Source organism: Cydia fagiglandana, chromosome 7, assembly GCF_963556715.1.
Source record: "Cydia fagiglandana chromosome 7, ilCydFagi1.1, whole genome shotgun sequence".
In the NCBI taxonomy this organism is placed as follows: Eukaryota; Metazoa; Arthropoda; class Insecta; order Lepidoptera; family Tortricidae; genus Cydia; species Cydia fagiglandana.
This window is the reverse complement of record NC_085938.1, coordinates 20437998-20457187: the sequence shown is the minus strand read 5'-3', so window position 1 is coordinate 20457187 and position 19190 is coordinate 20437998. Positions and strand designations below refer to the sequence as shown.

Below are 19190 nucleotides of genomic sequence, written 5' to 3'. Positions count from 1 at the left end.
TTTCATACATTAACCCACCTGTTCCAATCTCTAATGGCACAAACATTATACTTACCATTTTTATACCTATTATGTCAGTGAAAATAAAACACAGTTTGTAAACAAAATAATATACTTAATCAACTGTACAAATACTCAACGACGTGTTTTATGGTCTAAATTTTACAATACAACAGTCAAATAACACTTAATAACGTGTAACTTTCGTTGGTTTACATTGACACATTTAAATCTTGTCTTAGTTGGATTTTTTTCCATAGTCTAAAATCAGAACATTTACAAAATATACATTGGAAACAACACATACTTGTGAAATAATACATCTGTAAAATGTTTAACATGTGTGCACCAGGCACATACTTGTAAGTTCTTAATTACAAATAAATCATAGTTAATTAAGAAAGACGCGCAAAGGACATAGCAGATGGCGCTGCCATCGTTAAAAAAAACATGTCGATCATTGATGTTTGGGAACTAAAAAAATCGTTTCCTCTTATCGTTAATTTGAGAGAACGATTTTTTCGAACAGTTGATAAGACACTGAGGGTTCACTTTTTGCTAACATTATATCACACGGCGGTAATATGGAACAATTTAGCTTCAACTACAATGTGGCTTTCCATCACAAGAAGGGTCCTTATGCTTTATGTGCATGACGGTCCTTTCCAACAGAAATTATGACAAAAAGTTCCTTATTGCACATGAAGCATAAGGAACCTCTACTGGAAATGGAAAGCCACAAATGGCTGGCAATTAAAGACCGTGACCATATCAAGACTAGAGCATCGTCATATGTTGAAGGTTGTATAGGTACATTAAAAAATAATAATAATATACACAAAAGCAGGATACATTTCTTCAGCTATTGTAATCCTTTTATTTCTTGAATAAGTTTTACAAAGGATTACCTCAAGTTAAAATTATCATATGAATTCGTCAAAACCATAGTCAAAGGAATCGTTCCTTGTGTCTATGATTGGAATACATCTGGCTGTATATTATACTCTGACAAACCCACTTTACCCAGTAGAAAAAAGGCGCGCAATTATAAATTCTATGATAGGACAACCCGTCACGCCTATTATTTTTAAATATGCCTTTTTCTACTGACGGAAACGGCTTGCCAAACTATAGGTACTTGGTAAGCACAACGCTGTATTGTCTATACTCTCATGCCCTTGAATCATTTGATTTCTCTGAAAAAAAAAATTAACATAAATCATTATGATATAGAGTTATAGACGACACGTGTAACAAAATTATTTATATCTTGGAAAGGCATGAGTAATTGAATGATCCTCGTTTAATTTCAACGAAAATGATAAACATGGAATTATATTGTATTGCCACAAAGCAAAAATGCAATATTCACTAGTGTCTCGTCGGCGTCAGCCACGGGGGAGAGATAGTGCGCTATGTCATCGTTGCCATCAGATATACTGGAATAGTTCCGCCAAGGAGCTCAACCCTTGCATTGATGGTCACTTAATTCTATTATTGACTATTGTATAGTAAAAACAGGAAGGGACCAAGCATTGCACCTTGAAGCACTCCACGGGCTACTGGAATCCCGCCGAGTGAGTTCCATTATTCCATTAATAACTACTAGCCGAGTTCTATCCGAAAGGTACGATAAGACTAGGTCAAGAGCACCAGCTTTTATCCCATAGCGGCATAATTTTCTCTTTAAATTCTTGTGATCAACGCAATCAAATGCTTTTGATAGATCACAGAAATTATATATTTTTCACCACACCAGCTCGGAAAGGCTTACTTTGCACTTCAAAAACCGATAGCAAAGTTGTATTTTATTCACATGTGAGGCAAAGTAATCAAATGCAAATGTTGAGTTGTTTTCTTGTATTTGCTGGTAGAATTGACTTTTAAATGATGATTTTGGATGATAAATATTTAGTAACATTCATTTGGAGTTGATATGGTTTGATTTTGTTTGATATTTTACATTTAATATTTGCTTCATGTTGGTGTGGTGAAAAATTTTGTGTTTCACTCGGGGGCAAATTTTGTTTAACCCTCGTGCTTTGAGACCCTCGTAACGCTCAAGATTCCATTATTCGAACCACTCGCTACGCTCGTGGTTCAATTTTGGAATCTTTGCTCGGGTATCAATATTAGCACGAGCGGTTAAACAACAACTTTGCCCCCTTGTAAAACAAATAACTATTGACGGTTATTAGAGTTAGACCAGGAAAAGTCTGCAACTATTTTGATAGCCTACGCAGTGCAAGTGTTATTTATATGTCATAATTTCAAAGACGTTTGACGTTTAAAATAGCATTTGTACTGCGTGGCCTATCAAAATCGCTGCAGACTTTCTATCTAGGATTATATTATAATTATAGAGTTATACCTGTTTTGCTTCTCCCACAGCCTTGCGTAGAGCGATCCACTCTTGGCTATAAGATCGTCGTGTTTCCCTCTATCTGTTATATTGCCGTTTTCCAGCACTAGTATTTCGTCGGCGTCCGCGACGGTGGAGAGACGGTGCGCTATGCAGATGGAGGTGCGGCCTATTGTGGCCGCTTTGAGGGCTTGTAGAATAGCCTGTAGAAAAAAAAAATCATTACATTTGCATAAACGCAAAGGAGTTTTACATACATTCGATTCGGGTAATGAATTAGAGATTAACTAGATACGATATAGTAAAGATATGTGACGTCCCACGGGTAAAGGTACCTTATGGCGGTTGGCGCTTACTGCTATTATTAACGCCGCTCCAATATAATTTCGGCACTACGCGACGTAAGCGCCAGGCGCCATAAGGTACCTTTTGCCGTGGAACGTCAAATATCTTTACTATTTCATATCTAGTGAATCTCTAATTCATTTCCCGAATCGAGCCGATAATAAGCTGTACTTAATACTGCGCCATTTATATGTCAATGGAAACGCGAATCCTCTAAAGCTAATTATTAATAATGACGTGGCCTCATCGAACGCTTGAACCCACTCGCACACTTCTGTTTTAGCCCTTTACAACTAACTTTAGTGTGATATCAAGTATGTAACTCACATGTTCAGTAAGCGAGTCAAGACTGGATGTGGCCTCATCGAACACTATTATAGGCGAGTCCTTGAGTATCGCTCGGGCGATGGCGACTCGCTGTTTTTCTCCTCCGGATAATTTCAGTCCGCGCTCGCCCACTTGTGTTTCGTAGCCCTGCAATTATGAACTTTATTACAAGGGAAAAGTGACCAAAACAAAAGTGAAGTAAAATGATTCGAGGGTGTGAAGTTGTAGGGGTGGATTCACATCTATCAGCATTGAGCCGCATTTTAATTATACTCCCGGCCAAAACTATGGAAACAAGCTTATATTTCAATAGGAAAGTGTGTGGATTTTATACTACTCGTCAACCTTTTGAACGCCAAACGCCGCATCCATTTGCCGTGCCACTAACGCCACGGGGGTAAAATTTTGTTTTGTGAATAAATAATGCCAACATAAAAGTGGGGTGTTTTAAAGTAGATTTTCATCAAAACACGCTCGACGTCAAATGCCGTCTTTGGCGTCGTTGTCACGATTTTGCGTTGACGCCAATTGCCGTCTGTGTTCAAAGAGTTAACAATTTAATAACAGAAAAGTAAAAATAATAAAATAACATTTTAAAAGTAAATTACTCAAATTCTGGCTGTGATGGTTACCAATTCAATTGTAAGGCAATCAAACTGGCGCCATCTATGCAAACCTTTAATCATTAAGCATTTGCATAGTAATACACATACCTTGGGCCACGTTTTAACGGACTCGTGCAGCTCGGCCATCTGGCTCGCCTTGTAAACTTCCTCTACCGGCCGCGACAGGTCGCCATAGTGTAGGTTATGCAAAATCGTGTCGTGGAACAACACGCAGTCCTGAAATATACACATAGTAAGAAAAATCACTTAAAAACTAACAAGGGTATAAAATCCAAACATAAATATATCGATAGGTAAGGTGTATTTGGGTAAGACAAATTAGTAGGTATAATCACGGAATTTAATGGTTTATCGATTTTCGATTCTATGTAATGACATTAAGGTTCAAAAGCGTCAAACATTCAAGTTCCGTGACTGCAATGTACTTCAAAGCCTGACTTTAGTGACTTTAGATGGCGCTGTACGGCTCTGTACAATATGCAGTAACCGACTGGTAAAACTCGAGTGTACTTACAATTCAGTTACTACAAAACATGGCCGTATATCCTCCTAAGGCCCAAGGTCTTACCTATAGTACATCCATCGTACTGTTTGGTTCAATTTTCAAACAACGCAAACTCTACTCTATTTCCTACACCTTAGGTTCAAATTTCAGTGGCGAATTTTGGATTTTTCATGTGTATTGCTGGGCCTTAGGAGGGTACAGTGCCATATTGCATTATCAAATTCAGGTGCACATTTTCACATCCTTGCTTAAAGCTAAAACACGGGGCTCCCCATATTAGTAGCCTAAGGCTCATTTAGACGACGCGCGAACTCGCTTGCGATTTTAGTTACATTGAGATTGAGAGCCATTGCGTGCCATTGAGATTACATCAACTCAGCCGACTGATCAAATAACGCAATGTAATGAAACTCGCATGCGAGTTCTCGCACCGTCTAAGGGCTGATTTAGACGGCGTGCGAACTCGCATGCGATTTTAGTTACATTGTGGACTGTTGGTTACGCCCAATTCAACCGACCGATCAAAAACAGCAATGTAATGAAACTCGTATCACAGAATAAATAATAGTACTAGGTACGGAAGACTCACTCTCTAACAAAACGCGTCTGTTACGATCAGCACAGATATGGCCGCTAGGCGGCGACAGCGCTGACAGGCTTATGGCTTTCCCCAAAATTGGGGTAGGAACGGATGTATTTTTAGCTACCAAAGCAAAGCGACGAAATCTCGGAGTAAGCCACGCCTGCTCGTATGCGAGTTCTCGCATCGTCTAAATAGGGCTTAAATGAGCCTTACCTGTGGCACGATGGCTACGGCCCTCCTCAAGCTGGCCAGGTCGACGTCGCGTATGTTCTGGCCGGCCACGAGAATCTCTCCCGACTGCGGCTCGAAGAACCGGAACAGTAGGCGAACCATCGTTGATTTACTGCAACACATTTACTGTTAGAGGTGCTTTATCAGTGTCAAATCGGTCAATACATAACTGGGTCAAATGAAGTAGTTAAGTAAATTATTTATTATTATTTAGTGACATTTGAACTAATAATATATTACTCTACAGCTAATAGAGCAAAAATACTGATTTTGATAGTTTACTATTGCAAAATTAAATTAATGCATGTCACATTTATACTTTAATTTTTTGAATTAAGTTGAATTGAATTGTATAAACAAGTCTTGTCTGAGCAACCATAATGAGCTAATTAATTAGTGGAAACTGTTTTGGCTTATGTAATATTTAATTGTAATTATCTATATGTGTTATTTTTCGCTGTTTGTTTCCTATTATCAATAAATAAATAAATAAATTTGTTATTATTCGGCGTCGGGCTTTTAATGACATGATGATTTGAAGGGATGTTTACAAAAACAACATAACTGACTAAGTACACTGGTTGACACCTGAAACGATTAAAAATGTTCTTAAAAAACCGGGCAAGTGCGAGTCGGACTCGCGCACGAAGGGTTCCGTACCAAAAAGCAAAAAAAACAAAAACAAAAAAAAGCAAAAAAAAACGGTCACCCATCCAAGTACTGACCCCTCCCGACGTTGCTTAACTTTGGTCAAAAATCACGTTTGTTGTATGGGAGCCCCATTTAAATCTTTATTTTATTCTGTTTTTAGTATTTGTTGTTATAGCGGCAACAGAAATACATCATCTGTGAAAATTTCAACTGTCTAGCTATCACGGTTCGTGAGATACAGCCTGGTGACAGACGGACGGACGGACGGACAGCGAAGTCTTAGTAATAGGGTCCCGTTTTACCCTTTGAGTACGGAACCCTAAAAAGTGTCAACCGCTCTTAGCAGTTATGTTGTTTTTGTGAACATCCCTTCATTTATAGATGTTGCGCATAATTGTTTTCCACAGTATATTCTCGGAAATGTTCGTATTTGTCATGCTACTTCAGTCAACGTCAGTACTTTTCGTACAGTTTGACTGAAATAGCAAGTTCACGTTTGTACGTTTCCGTGAAAATACGATGGAAAATAATTATGCACTACATCTGTACTGAAACATTTATATCGCGTAGTTTTTTAGGGTTCCGTACCCAAAGGGTAAAACGGGACCCTATTACAAAGACTGCTGTCCGTCCGTCCGTCCGTCTGTCTGTCACCAGCCTGTATCTCACGAACCGTGATAGCTAGACAGTTGGAATTTTCACAGATGATGCACTATAACAACAAATACTAAAAACAGAATAAAATAAAGATTTAAGTGGCGCTCCCATACAACAAACGCGATTTTTGACTGAAGTTAAGCAACGTCGGGCGAGGTCAGTACTTGGATCGGTGACCGTTTTTTTTGCATTATGGTACGGAACCCTTCGTGTGCGAGTCCGACTCGCACTTGCCCGGTTTTTTATTTATTCAGAGACAAAATTGTTTGCAATAGACACTTCATTTCGAATAAAACGTCACCTCGACTGATATTAGAATAGAGGTAAAATCAAATTGCTTTGTTTCTCAGAGATATTCTAAATTTGAATGTAATTAAAGTATCGGTTATCGATACTGTAAACTTTAAAATGCCGCCACAGATACAGGTTTCCTTATATAGGCCTTTAGCTCATCGTTTCTAAATAAGTATATTATAGGGAGGTGTTATGATATGGATGTAGATAATAGTTATTTACGATACAAGTGCGGAAAAGAGGAAATTCGAAAAGAGTGGCGATAAATTAAAGCACGACCGAAGGGAGTGTTTTAAAACGACACGAGTTGCGAATTACCTTATCGCACGTGTATCGTACATATGGACAACGTTTTACAGTACATATGGCCCTTTAAACTTTTGACATACGCACGAAAAGTGCTATTTTACGCACTAGTGCGGGAAAATAGGACCATATGTACCTACTGTAAAATAATTTTGTTTGCTTCCTAAGTCCAAATTGATAACAAGGCCTTCCCATGACCCTGATAACCAGATGTTATAATATTTGTTTAAGTTTCTGTGTATAGTAGGTAGGTAGGTACCTAATCTACGACGAAAACAAAGTAATATCTTTCAGTAGAAAAAAGCAAGATCACAGTCGCTGAGAAGCATTCACGGAGTCAAGTTGTATATTCAGTAGTCCCTATTTATATTTACCTACTGTGAGTAAAATATATATTTATTAATTAAAAAAATATTATGTAGAGTCTGTTCGGAAAGAGAAGAGGCGTGGAATGTAGTTGTAATTACTATGGGGAAAGAACACTACACTATATAACTCCTCGGATTTATAATAACATTAGATTTCTGTCTGTAAATGAAAATATTACAAAAGCAGCGTTTGAAAGAAAGTTAAAACTGAAGATGTTGGAAACATACTTACATAAAAAGTAATAAGTTCAAATACATACTTGCCTAAAAAATTATAAAATCATTCCACAAACATGTACATATTAAAATTATCAGTAACATTATAAATAGCTAAAAAAATGCATGCTTTCTTTTCTACTAAGAATAGTATAAATCACGATTGTAAGGTAAGAGTTGAGTGCGGCGCGCCAACAAACTCCAGTTTGGTGCATTTATTGTATACAGGGTGATTTCGGGGTCGTGGAGCAAGAGAGCCAGACATCATACAGAATCCAAAGATGAGCCTAATGATGTTGTTAATTATTGTTTATCACCAATAATGATGATTATTTTCCAGATGAAAAGTAGGAAAAAAACACTTTTGCATACAATTTGGTGACCCTACTCAATGTGACGTCTTGTCGCTTTCGATACAGCGTATGTCAAAAGTCATAGGGTGACCATAATTACTTAGTATAACATTAATTTTACTTGAAAAATAAGAATAATTAAAGTAATTATCTTTTAATCAAATACTACCATATGATAATGTGGATCATTTACAGAGTCAGAAAAAGTGGTTCTGGATCACGACCCAGAAATCACCCTGTATATTATGTAACGTTGTAATTTGTTTATATGAATAAATGAATTAATAATAATAATATAATGCTGCGACCGGGTCATGTATGTCTATTGTTGCGCCTGTGAACGGGTTCCAGCAGGCGTTCTACATGACATTAAAGCTCTCCAAGGGCCTCCACGTGTTGGATCTATATCCCCACGCAAGCCTATCACAAGACCGGGATTTATAGGCCCGTGAAATCCAAAAGGAGACACAAAATAATATAACATTTTCTTTCTGTTAAGTTTATTGCAGTATGCGACGCGACTTCGATACACAAATAATTATTTGTTGTATTAATACACGGTGTAACGTGAGGAAACCGAATAATTTTAACCACGCATTTCTGAGGTCAAAAGAAGGAAAAAATTTAATATGAGTTTAGGTCTATTTCGCCAAAAAAAATTTTTTTTTTGTTTTGATTTTTCCATTTTTTGAATGCATTTGTACATAAAAAATAAATGTTATTTGTAAACTTGTGACTTAAAATTGATTTTTGCATTTTTTTTTCATAAAACCTTCTTTTTGCAAAGTGTTACTTGTCACTTTTTGACATCTATCAATAAAGATATTTAGACTACGTCCCATGGCAGCAACATTACCATCAAAAAGGCATTTTACACTATGTAACAACAAAAACTTGTTTATTTTTAAATTAATATTATCTCTGAAACTAGGCGTTTATTAAAAAAAGTTTATAGGACATTGTTGTCTCTAAATATGATCAGGAATACGCTGTTAAAATTATTCGGTTTACTCATGTTACACCGTGTATAATTTCAGAAACAAACGGAAATGAAGACTATACTAATAATCATGAGCATTGCCTGCTTCGTGGCAGTGGTTCTCGCGAAGCCACACGATGATGATATAGCCTTCGAACTAGAGGGAATAACTTCTTGTGATGACGACAATGCTGATTGCGATGAAGATACTTATTGCAGACAAAAGCCTGATGGAAAATTTTATTGCGTGATTGAACCTGATAACCCATATAATTTAAAGGGGCCCTCCGCCCCAAAACGTCACTTTGGAAACTGAACCATTGTAATAAGACAGAGAAATAAAACATTTTGTCTAGCTTTCCTCGTGTGTTAATGATATAGGTCGAAAATAAAATGAGCATTTATCCCCGAATTATAAATGTATCATGACGTTCCACGGCTAAAGGTACCTTATGTCGAATTGCAAAGAAAATATACATAAGTAAATAACAAATATTTCAGGTCATTTTACCGTATTTATTCAAGGCTAAAGAAATGAGTCCTCGGACCGGCAGCCAGCTGCAGTATTGACAGGTTTTGGATTTTATTGCTAAGTCAATAAGGGAACGGGACTGTACTTTATGCACTAGAGCATAAAAATCAACTTCATCCCGTTTACACGTGACTTAAACACTAACTTTACATGACAAGTGAAACTACCCACTTACCCACTCCCTGAGCCTCCAACGATACCAATCTTCTTGCCGGCGGGGATGGTGAAGCTCAAATTGTTGAATATCGGCTTTCCATTTATGTACTTGAAACTGACGTCTTTGAATTCGATGGTGGCTGTCTTCTGGTCTACTTTGAGGGGAACGGCTGTGGTTTTCTCCTAAAAATAAATATGTTTTTGGCAAAAATTTAGTTCTTGCTACAAGCTCTTATTGCTGACTGTACTTTTCTTTCCACATGCAACTATTACTCATCGAGACAATTCTAACAACCCCAATCAAAATTAGCTTGCGTTCTTTCATCACAGAGATCAGAGATCCTATGGCCACCTCCTGTTTCCATCATCAGATCAGCTCCATTTCATCATAATATTGCATTGTCATCCGATTTACATATGTATGAAAAATTTCAGCTCAATCGGAAATCGGGAAGTGGGTCAAATTTAGCTTTCAAGATTTGACCCACACTAACTAACAAACTTACATACTAACAGGGCAAGTTAAATAAAAAGCTTGTAAAAAGAGGCAATAGCATGGATATTGAAATGTTACGGTGTATTTTACGTAACAATTATTTGTTTTTTACAAAAGTGGAAAAATTCATTGCCTTCAAAGCCTCCTTTAGCCTCATATGCGGTGGAAACATTCGCATGTATTGGATAAGGTTTTGTTAGCTCAGATGACGGAGCTCTAGCGATCTAATAGTCGTGGGTTTAAGTCCCACCCAAGACAGTGAATTTTTCCACTTTTAATTTGTTTCTAAGTTTAATATTACCTTAATTCTGGATTCTACGGTCATGAGCGTGAACATGGTCTGCATATCGATGAGCGCCTGCCGCACCTCGCGGTACACCGAGCCGAGGAAGCCGAGCGGGATGGACAGCTGGAACAGCAGCCCGTTCACCATCACCAGGTCGCCCACCGTCATGTTGCCTGCCGGATTTGAGACGTATGATTTACATGTTAAGGTTCAAAACGCCATGCCACCGACATAAAAGGAAAAAAGCTAAAAGTTGAAAATCGAGTTTTTTTAGATCTATAAATTTGAACAACCCGACTCGTTTTTGCGAGCCTTAGCGCTTACAAAACTTCCGAGTCTTTAAAGTCGCGAGTCGAGTCCTATATTGAGTCTTTTTTTAAGCGCAACTCAGGTCAGTCAGATCCTCCCGAATAAAGACTCCGTCAACAATTTTATAGATTTTATCTACTCGTAAAAAACAGTAAAAATATGGCGTTACTCTATGAAGTCAGTCTTATCGCTAAAGACCGAACTCTTCCAGACCAGACCAACTGGGAAGAAGAAACAGTGAGTTTAATCAAAAAAGTAGATGTTGCGAAAATGTTATTATGTATAGATATTGTTGTTTTAAATTACCTTTAACAATCTCGTTGGCAGCCAATATCATGATCAAGCTGAGTCCGCCGCTGAATATAGCGTGTTGGCCGAAGTTGAGCGCCGCGAGGCTCGAGGCCGTCTTCAGCGACGCGGCCTCGTACTTTTGAAGGCTCTTGTCGTATTTCTCAAGTTCGTATTTTTCGTTGTTGAAGTACTGTAATAGAGGGGGTGTTGTATGAGGACAAATAAAATAGGAACGAGTTGGACGGAGTCGCATAGTTGAGGTTTCCGGATTTTTAACAAGCTTTTATTAGGTCGACCTGTATGTAACTAACTATGTAATGGAATCTAAGGGAACTAATTTAACCATCTTCCAAGGAACGTAGCGTCATGAAAATTGGCAGATGTATGTAGTTCTGATGACAATACAATAATATGGTACTGTCAAACTGATCTGATGATGGAGACAGGAGGTGGCCATAGGAACTCTGTGATGAAACAACGCAACCTAATTGTGTAAGGGGTTTTTTGAATTATCTCGATGAGTATTAGTTGTCGGACGTAAGAAAAGTACAGTCAGTGATAAAAGCTTGTACCAAAAATTAAATTTTTGCCAAAAACTTATTAAAAATGTTTCAATGTGACAATTGAATAAAGTCTATTGACGTTACAGAATACTGCGGAGAGCATAACGACATAATATAAGAGAAACTTTATGGGTTTGGGTGACTGTTTGACCTCTTGGTCTATTGGCTCACATGTTTAGCGAACTTGGTGATCGCTACTCTTCGGCCTCTCGACCTTGCGTTTAGTCTCATAGTTTATCACAATTATGACCGAGTATAAAGCTTCGTTTTAGACCTCGCTCTCCGCTCTGTTTACTGCGCTGCACATTTTAAGTGCATTGTTTTCCGGCCTCTGGGCCTCGCTCTTACCTTGAGAGTCTAGTAGTTAATGAGCGATTTATTCTCCCTCCAGTTCGTGTCAAAAGCGCTTTATGAGCTTCATAATCGTTGTCTTTCGGCCTCTCGGCCTCACATTTACCTTGACAGTCTCGTAGTTGATGAGCGAGTCGATGGCCTTGTTCCCGGCCTCGTTCTCAGCTTTATTCATGTGCACGCGGAACTTCGTGCGCCACTGCGTGATCGCGAGCGTGAACGCTGCGTACACGCCGACGCAGCCGAATGCGAGACCTGTTCACAAAACATTTTTATGAAACGACAAAACTATATATTTTAACAGATTAGATATATAGCGAAATAATGATTTTTAAATACATACATACGTCGGAATGTACCCATCGACATGAGTAGTGTGTGTCTGTGTGTGTGTAGTGTGGCCCATAGCTTGGGAAATGCTGTACTAAGCCTTACGCCGAACAGAATTCAATAAAAACACAGTGCATTACTTGGGGTTCTTATGCACGAACAGAGGTGTCTAGAAGTATGAGGTATTTATAATAATGTTGCTTACCTGTGAACGCCAAGCCCCCTTTCAGTCCCAGAATTGAAGACACCAACGTCAGCTCGAAGATAGTCGGCACAATGTTAAACACCATGGCTGAAAGGACGAAGTTGATGGCGCGCGAGCCGCGGTCTATCGTCTGTTAACAATATTTAAAATTAGAATGTCTCTTGTGTAAATAAGGATAATCTAACGCCAAGGGTTAATTACATATCCCTTTGACCGCTAATGCCCACTAAACCTGGAGTTACCATGGTTACCAGTACAATTAGACACTAGGTTAACAGTTTAACTGCTTAACCCAGGGTTAGTGGGATGGTGCAAGTGGCCCTAAAGATGTCAAAGCCAGGACTTTACGCCCCACCTTAAGGTTCGCTTGGGCATCTTACATGGCGACCCCGCCAATGCTTTATTACAATGGCGGTCCTTCTCTAGTCAGTAGTTTTACCCTTCTAAGTTCTGAGTTCCTTTAAAAAGAACAAATTAAAAACGAATTTTGAACCATAATGGAATAAAAGAAGGTTCAAAATTCAAAACTACAAATATGACTATTCACTCTGGGTCTTTGGAGGTTACCTTGGAAAGAGCGCCGGTCTGCCGTCCCAGATGGAAGCTAAGATCCAGGTTGTGTATGTGCATGAACACGTTGCAGGCGAGGCGGCGGATGGAGTGCTGGGCTACGCGCGCGAACACGGCGTTCCTTAGCTCGTTGAAGCCGGCTGCTGTTGCTCGGGCTATGCCGTCTAGAAAAAGTATGATGACACATGTCCAATTTTATAACAATATCTAGTTAAATAGACAGAAAATTAGCAATTATCACTATAAAATTGACACTTAACATGTTGAACGCCACAGACGGCAATTGACGTCAAAGCAAAATCTTGACAACGACGCCAAAGACGGCATTTGGCGTCGATCGTTTTTTGATAAAAATCTACTGAAAAACACCCTACTTTTAGGTTGGCATTATTTATTCACAAAACTAAATTTTACTCCCGTGGCGTCAGTGGCACGGCAAATGGATGCGCCGTTTGGCGTTCAAAAGGTTAATAAATAGACGGAAATGATAAAAAAATACAAGACCTACGATTCAAAATTTAAGTTTAAATTATTTCAAAAGAGAAAAAAAAATTGTACACGCAATATTTCACCGACAAAATCGCAATTTACCTGTTACCATGGCCGCCTTCACTTGATCTTAATAAGGCCTAGTTTCGCTTTTGGGTAGTAATTAAAATATGCAAGCTAAAAACAACTTTATACCTCTCTAAATAAGATTGAAAATGAACTTACATCCAAGAAGTAAACTAAAAGCGGTAGTTCCCAATGCCTGTGGAACGGTCGCCATCCCCAATAAGGCGTCTCCAGACGTCGCCGTGACCGTGTTCACTTCGTCCACGGCGTATTTGAACAGGAAAGGGACGGTAACATTCATTATCTTCGCACCGAAGAGGAGGGACAGGGACAGCATCACTCGGTTGCGGATTGCGGGGTTGTCCTGAAATTGGTAAAGACTTTTTATCCCTATTTTATACAGAAAAAAATACTGCATATAAAAATACGGGCGAAAAATGTCCTTAATCGCATAAAATTAAGGTCATAATACCATAGTGTAAAAAGTAACAGTGCTCCGACGGCCGTGTACCGAGCTACCAGGCGTGGCTCACTCCGCGATTTCGTCGCTTTGCTACAGGTAGCTAAAAGTGCATCCGTTCGACCCCAATTTTGGTTTGCCATAAGCCGCGCGTGGCGCTGTCGCCACCTAGCGGCCATATCTGTGCTGATCGTAACAGATGCGTTTTGTTAGAGAGTGAGTCTTATTTATTCTATGGAGCTATTATTTATTCTGTGGAGCTACTAACAATGCGATGACAGCGATGTATGCAGCTCGGGTGCGCGGGCGTTAGTTCAACTCTATCAGTTATTGTTTTTTTGACATGTAAATTTGACTCACCTGAGGCCATATGTACGCCAGCATGCCCCTGATCATATCAGCACCGGACACCGGCTTTGCATCCTCCAGGTTTATGTCTTCTCGGGACAAAACAGAGGCACCTGGGTGAAAGCAGTCTCTCTTTTGGATACCTAGGGCGGAAAGTACAGGATTGGATAGGTTGGGAAGCTTGCTGTGTCCTTTAGGCGTATTCTGTGTTCCATGTTATCTTGGTACTCTGGCCTTTTAATCTACATTTACTTTACTATCATAGTAATTGAATGAGATATTCGGTGAAAATATTTACATAAACTTCTCACAGCTAGCACATGTTATTCTTAATAAAACCTGTTTTTTTTTGTTTTTGTTTTAGCTAAAATGTTTTTTTTTCTAGTCAAAGTGGCCAGTAGTTTTTCACAACCATACAGGCATTGTAACATGCCTTAAATGAAAAATTATAGTGACCTTGATGTTTTTTGTTTTCATTATTATTATTTGTATGTCTTTTCCATATCTCGGGACCATGGGGTCCCGGACCTTTGGGAGGCGTACGTGGGGCCGAAGCCAACAGCGCAGAGGCCCTTTAAGACACTTTAATCTAAAAGCAAGGGATACACGTGGCGGATACCATCCCCGAACGCACAATGTGATACATCCGGAGATGGTCCCCGCCAGGTGCAAAGACTATTGCAGTGCAGCACTTTTGTGCTGCGATGGGAACTAAGGTCATGGGCTATAGATTTGAAAGTTGGATGGACTGGATAATGGGCTATGGGAGAGACTAGCGGACACCTGCCGTGACAATCAGTCTCAAAATTGTATAAGACAGGTGGTGACTCGCCAACTCATTGAGTGGGCCCCGCAATGGCCGCACGCACAGTGCGACAACAGGGCAACACTTTGGAGCGGCTGTGAGGTTGTCGAGAGGTGAGTCTGCGGTAGCCAGATCCCGGTAATCCGTTCAAGGGCCGCCGGCGTTATGACATTTTACACTTCCAACCTGGAGCATAGGTCCCGCTCTTGCGACTCCACTCTGGCCGGCCAATCAAGGCAAGCACAGAGGCGAGGGCCAGATGACAGAGCCCTCTGGAATAGGGGTCCGCGGTGTCGCCACTCACCGTCAGCTCGCCACAAGCTGCCCCCGCGGGGTTATTATTATTATTATTACAGCTTTATTTATTTCAGCGAATATAATGTTTGTTTATATGTTGTTGTATTATTTGTTAATTCTTTTCACTGATCCCTATTGGGTAAAAGCCTCCTCGAGTCCCTTCCATTGTTCTCTATCTGTAGCTAATTTCATCCAATTTATTCCTGTTTTTCCAACTATTTGAACTATGTCGTCTGACCAGCGCTTCTGTGGCCTTCCTTGATGTCTTTTTCCAGGTGGTCCTGTCCATTCAGTCACAGTCTTAGTCCATCTTTTGTCTGTATATCTTGACACATGACCAGCCCATTGCCATTTTAGACGCAGTGTTTGTTTTAGGGCATCCACAAGTTTAGTTCTTTTCCTGATCTCTTCATTTCTGACTTTATGTATTCGTCTTAACTTCAACATACTCCTTTCCATGGCATGCTGACATGTGGAAATTTTATTTTTTATTGTATTTGTGTATGTCCATGTTTGACAACCATATGTCAGACAAGGTAGTATGCAAGTGTCCATTATTATCTTTTTTAACTTTGGATGGTAGTCGCCTTTAAGTACTTCTTTTTGTGACCAGTATTTTCTCCATGTGTTGTTTATTCTTCTGTCGACTTCTTCTTCATTTTGTTTTTTATTGAAGGACACTTGTTTGCCTAGATAAATATAGTCATTTACGTACTCCACTTCGCTTCCATTCACTTTTATTATCCGAGTTTTAGAGTTGGTCATTGCTTTAGTCTTTTCTATGTTCATGTACAGTCCGACGCGCATGCTCTCCTTTGCCAGAGATTGCATCATTTCTTCTAGTTTCTTTGATGACTCGGCAAAGATGACAATGTCGTCTGCAAATCTGAGATGACTGAGATATTTGCCCCGTATCCACAGTCCTTGGTTACTCCAGTTGATTTTTTTGAAGACTTCTTCCAGTACTGCTATGAAAAGTTTGGGTGATAAGGGGTCTCCTTGTCTTACTCCCTTTCTTATTGGTATTTCCTCTCCAGTTTTTTCCAACCTTACTCTGCTGACGCTTTGATTGTAGATGTTTCTGATTATGTTTATGTAGGTTTTGTGTACTCCGCAGGATGTAAGTGCTTTCCAGATTGACTTGTGCGTTATGCTATCAAAAGCCTTTTTTTTTTTTTTAAAAGGCTTTTGTTTTATTATTCAAAGTTTTTATTGTATGTACTTTACGGCACTTAAAAGTCATATTTACAAAAGTATTCAACTGCATATAAAACTCAAGACTGAATGAAGAAGAAACAGAAATGCTCATGAATTCTATGCATATTGAAGCGAACAGCATAGCAAACTAATAGGGTTAGGTGTCACAGGCTACGGGTTATAGGACAAACATGAGGACAGCAATTACCCGTTGCAGAGTGGGTAAATTGTGCCGGTAGGCTAAGTAAGGGTTATCGGGACAAACACACGGGTAAAGGGTGCAGGTAATGGGGCTAAAAGAGCTACATTCAACCAAGTATTAGTAACACAAATGGGGAAAACAAACATAAGTAGGTTTTATAAAGTGTGAATGAAATTAGCAACACTATGATTTCTAATCTAATTGTCACACCATATTGGACATTTTATTGTGTTGTTATTAGCTTTCGTACATATATTTAATATCAGTATGGTCCAACAAGACAAAATAAATATGTGACCACCATTACTTAGCCTTTGCAACTATACATTTGAAAACAATAAAATTTATCTTTATTTGTAACACATTGTATGGTCATTTTTCCAAATGACCATTGTCAAATATTCAAATTTAAAATCAAGTTTAGCAAGAGACTAAGAAAACATACATATTATATGTGCACTGTTATCCAAACAGAAGATAAAATGGAAATATTGACTCTGGAAATGAAACTAGACATTAAAGTGAAACATAAGCAGCAAAACATACATGGCAATATGAGTAGCTAGAAAAATATACTACAAGCATCTAAAAATTTACAAACTATTGTACGCCCCAAATAGTGTTGGTCCCTAAATAATATTAAATACTGAATATTTTAAAATGAATTAAATTAGTACCATTTTGATAATTTGCCTATCCTTCACCACAGTAAGATAATAGATAAACAACAGATAAATGAATAAGCTATTTTAATTTCGGCTTTCATCCCATGATAAACACTACCACTAACGAAATTGATCCTTTGTTGGTCTTAAATAAATCTAATTTAATTTAATTTATAAAAGTTGCTCAGTATGGTTATGCAGAGTATGGCGGGTAAAAAAAATTCACCCCGTATTTAATATAAAAAGGATTAGGTTGTATCTAATATGAAACTTATTTATTTTATTGATTAGTAGGTATTGTACATATGCATTTACAGGTTAAGTTAAATTTAGTTATGCTTGGTTTCATCTAGAAATAACGAATAGAATATTCACGACATTTATTCGTTCGGTACGCTGCTATAGCGTATCACAATATTTGGCGGCATTGAAGACAAGGTCAAGTTTAATAGGTTATATAAGTGTCAAAACACGACTAAAATCCAACATTAATGTATCAATAGATTCGCAGTTTACTAGTAATAATTAGTCAAGTTTTTACTCCGCAGTACTTACCAACTGGAATTTTTCCAGCTTTTGGTTTGTTTGCCAACACCACTGCCAATACGTTTTTAGCCGCGTCTGAGCCTCCAGCATTGCTTGGTGGTTGCGTGCTGTGCAACTGCAATAACAATAAAGAATTACGTAGGTATTTAACGTTAAGAAACACACAATTTCTTTAGAGAACACATAGAAAACAAGAATGAAAGCAATACATGGAGTAAGATTAGATACTCACTCTGAAATGACTTGTAACCGCATATTGTTTACATATTAAATTGAACTGTGGTTTATTTAAAATTACCAATTTATTACTCGATAATGAATTCCTAAATCTAACATGATTTTTAATAATATTAGGGAATTTTGTATTTGACAGCAGCACAGCCGCCATGATTACCGATTGACAACTGACATGACAACCACAACTGACATCTGACACTGACAGCATTTGAATGTCGCCCAACTTAAAAAAAAAAATGTACGGCCATAATATTGTTTGGTCAGATATAGCTGGTCAAGCAAATCTTGTCAGTAAAAAATCGATAGCTTCTACAAAAGCTGCAACAATTGCTATTCTATAGCCAAACAACATTTTCAGTAAAAAGGACGACGATACGGACGATTACCATTCGTGACTAAATTTTTTTGTAATTTACAGCTTTTTTTCTACTGACGGAAATGGTTTCACTGACTATAGTCTGTGAAATTTAAATAATCTTTAAATATTAACTTTCTATTATTTAAGAAATAAATGGATCCCTAACAAAGAATATAATACTCACTAGGAGAAGAACGGTAACTCCATACAAAAAAATGTCCCCAACCGTTTATACGTTTATACTACTGGCGCCCTCGATGTGTACCAATGGAACTAAAGTTAACAACCGGTTTAGCCGGGCGGGTATTGGTATTATAGGTATATAGTAATTATGTTGATAAACATATTTGTTATCTTCATATCACGAAATATATGAAAGATGCAAATATTACCCCTTGTTTGTGGTATTATCTATTGATTTAAATAAAAGGCATATTTATGTTTATAACATTGTATTATGTTTTACATATAGAAATATACACTGAAAATTAAACCCTGACAACTTAATAAAAATAGACATTAATAAAGCGCATTCACAAAGTTTTCAGTATTATACAAATTTAATAACATTAGGCATACCTACCTATTACACTTACAAACAGATACACTACACTTTACACACGGCATT

General features: G+C 38.2%; 1 protein-coding gene across 2 annotated transcripts; it reads right to left on the bottom strand.

Moving 5' to 3' along the window:
- Positions 1 to 94: 94 nt before the first annotated feature.
- Positions 95 to 18388, bottom strand: LOC134666120 (iron-sulfur clusters transporter ABCB7, mitochondrial-like). 2 transcript variants are annotated; one of them, XM_063523271.1, is made up of 15 exons: positions 18200 to 18388; positions 17977 to 18082; positions 14268 to 14398; positions 13607 to 13811; positions 12890 to 13056; positions 12323 to 12452; positions 11894 to 12042; positions 10889 to 11063; positions 10289 to 10446; positions 9511 to 9674; positions 4962 to 5091; positions 3748 to 3876; positions 3035 to 3181; positions 2372 to 2565; positions 95 to 1196 (listed from the first exon to the last, which is right to left on the bottom strand). In XM_063523271.1, the coding sequence occupies exons 1-15, from the start codon at positions 18353 to 18355 to the stop codon at positions 1184 to 1186; spliced, it is 2154 nt and encodes a 717-aa protein (XP_063379341.1). In that variant the 5' UTR covers positions 18356 to 18388; the 3' UTR covers positions 95 to 1183. The 2 variants fall into 2 exon arrangements, with proteins under 2 accessions (XP_063379341.1, XP_063379342.1); XM_063523272.1 differs by having other exon boundaries at positions 14268 to 14344.
- Between the last annotated feature and the right edge of the window lie 802 nt (positions 18389 to 19190).

Coding starts and splice junctions, on each gene's coding strand:
- LOC134666120 (XM_063523271.1), bottom strand. CDS start 18,355: ATGGCGGCTGTGCTGCTGTCAAATACAAAATTCCCTAATATTATTAAA. Junction 5,092..9,510: donor GTTGGAGGCTCAGGGAGTGG/GTAAGTGGGTAG, acceptor AATGTGTTGCAG/TAAATCAACGATGGTTCGCC. Junction 2,566..3,034: donor TTGACTCGCTTACTGAACAT/GTGAGTTACATA, acceptor TTTTTTCTACAG/GCTATTCTACAAGCCCTCAA.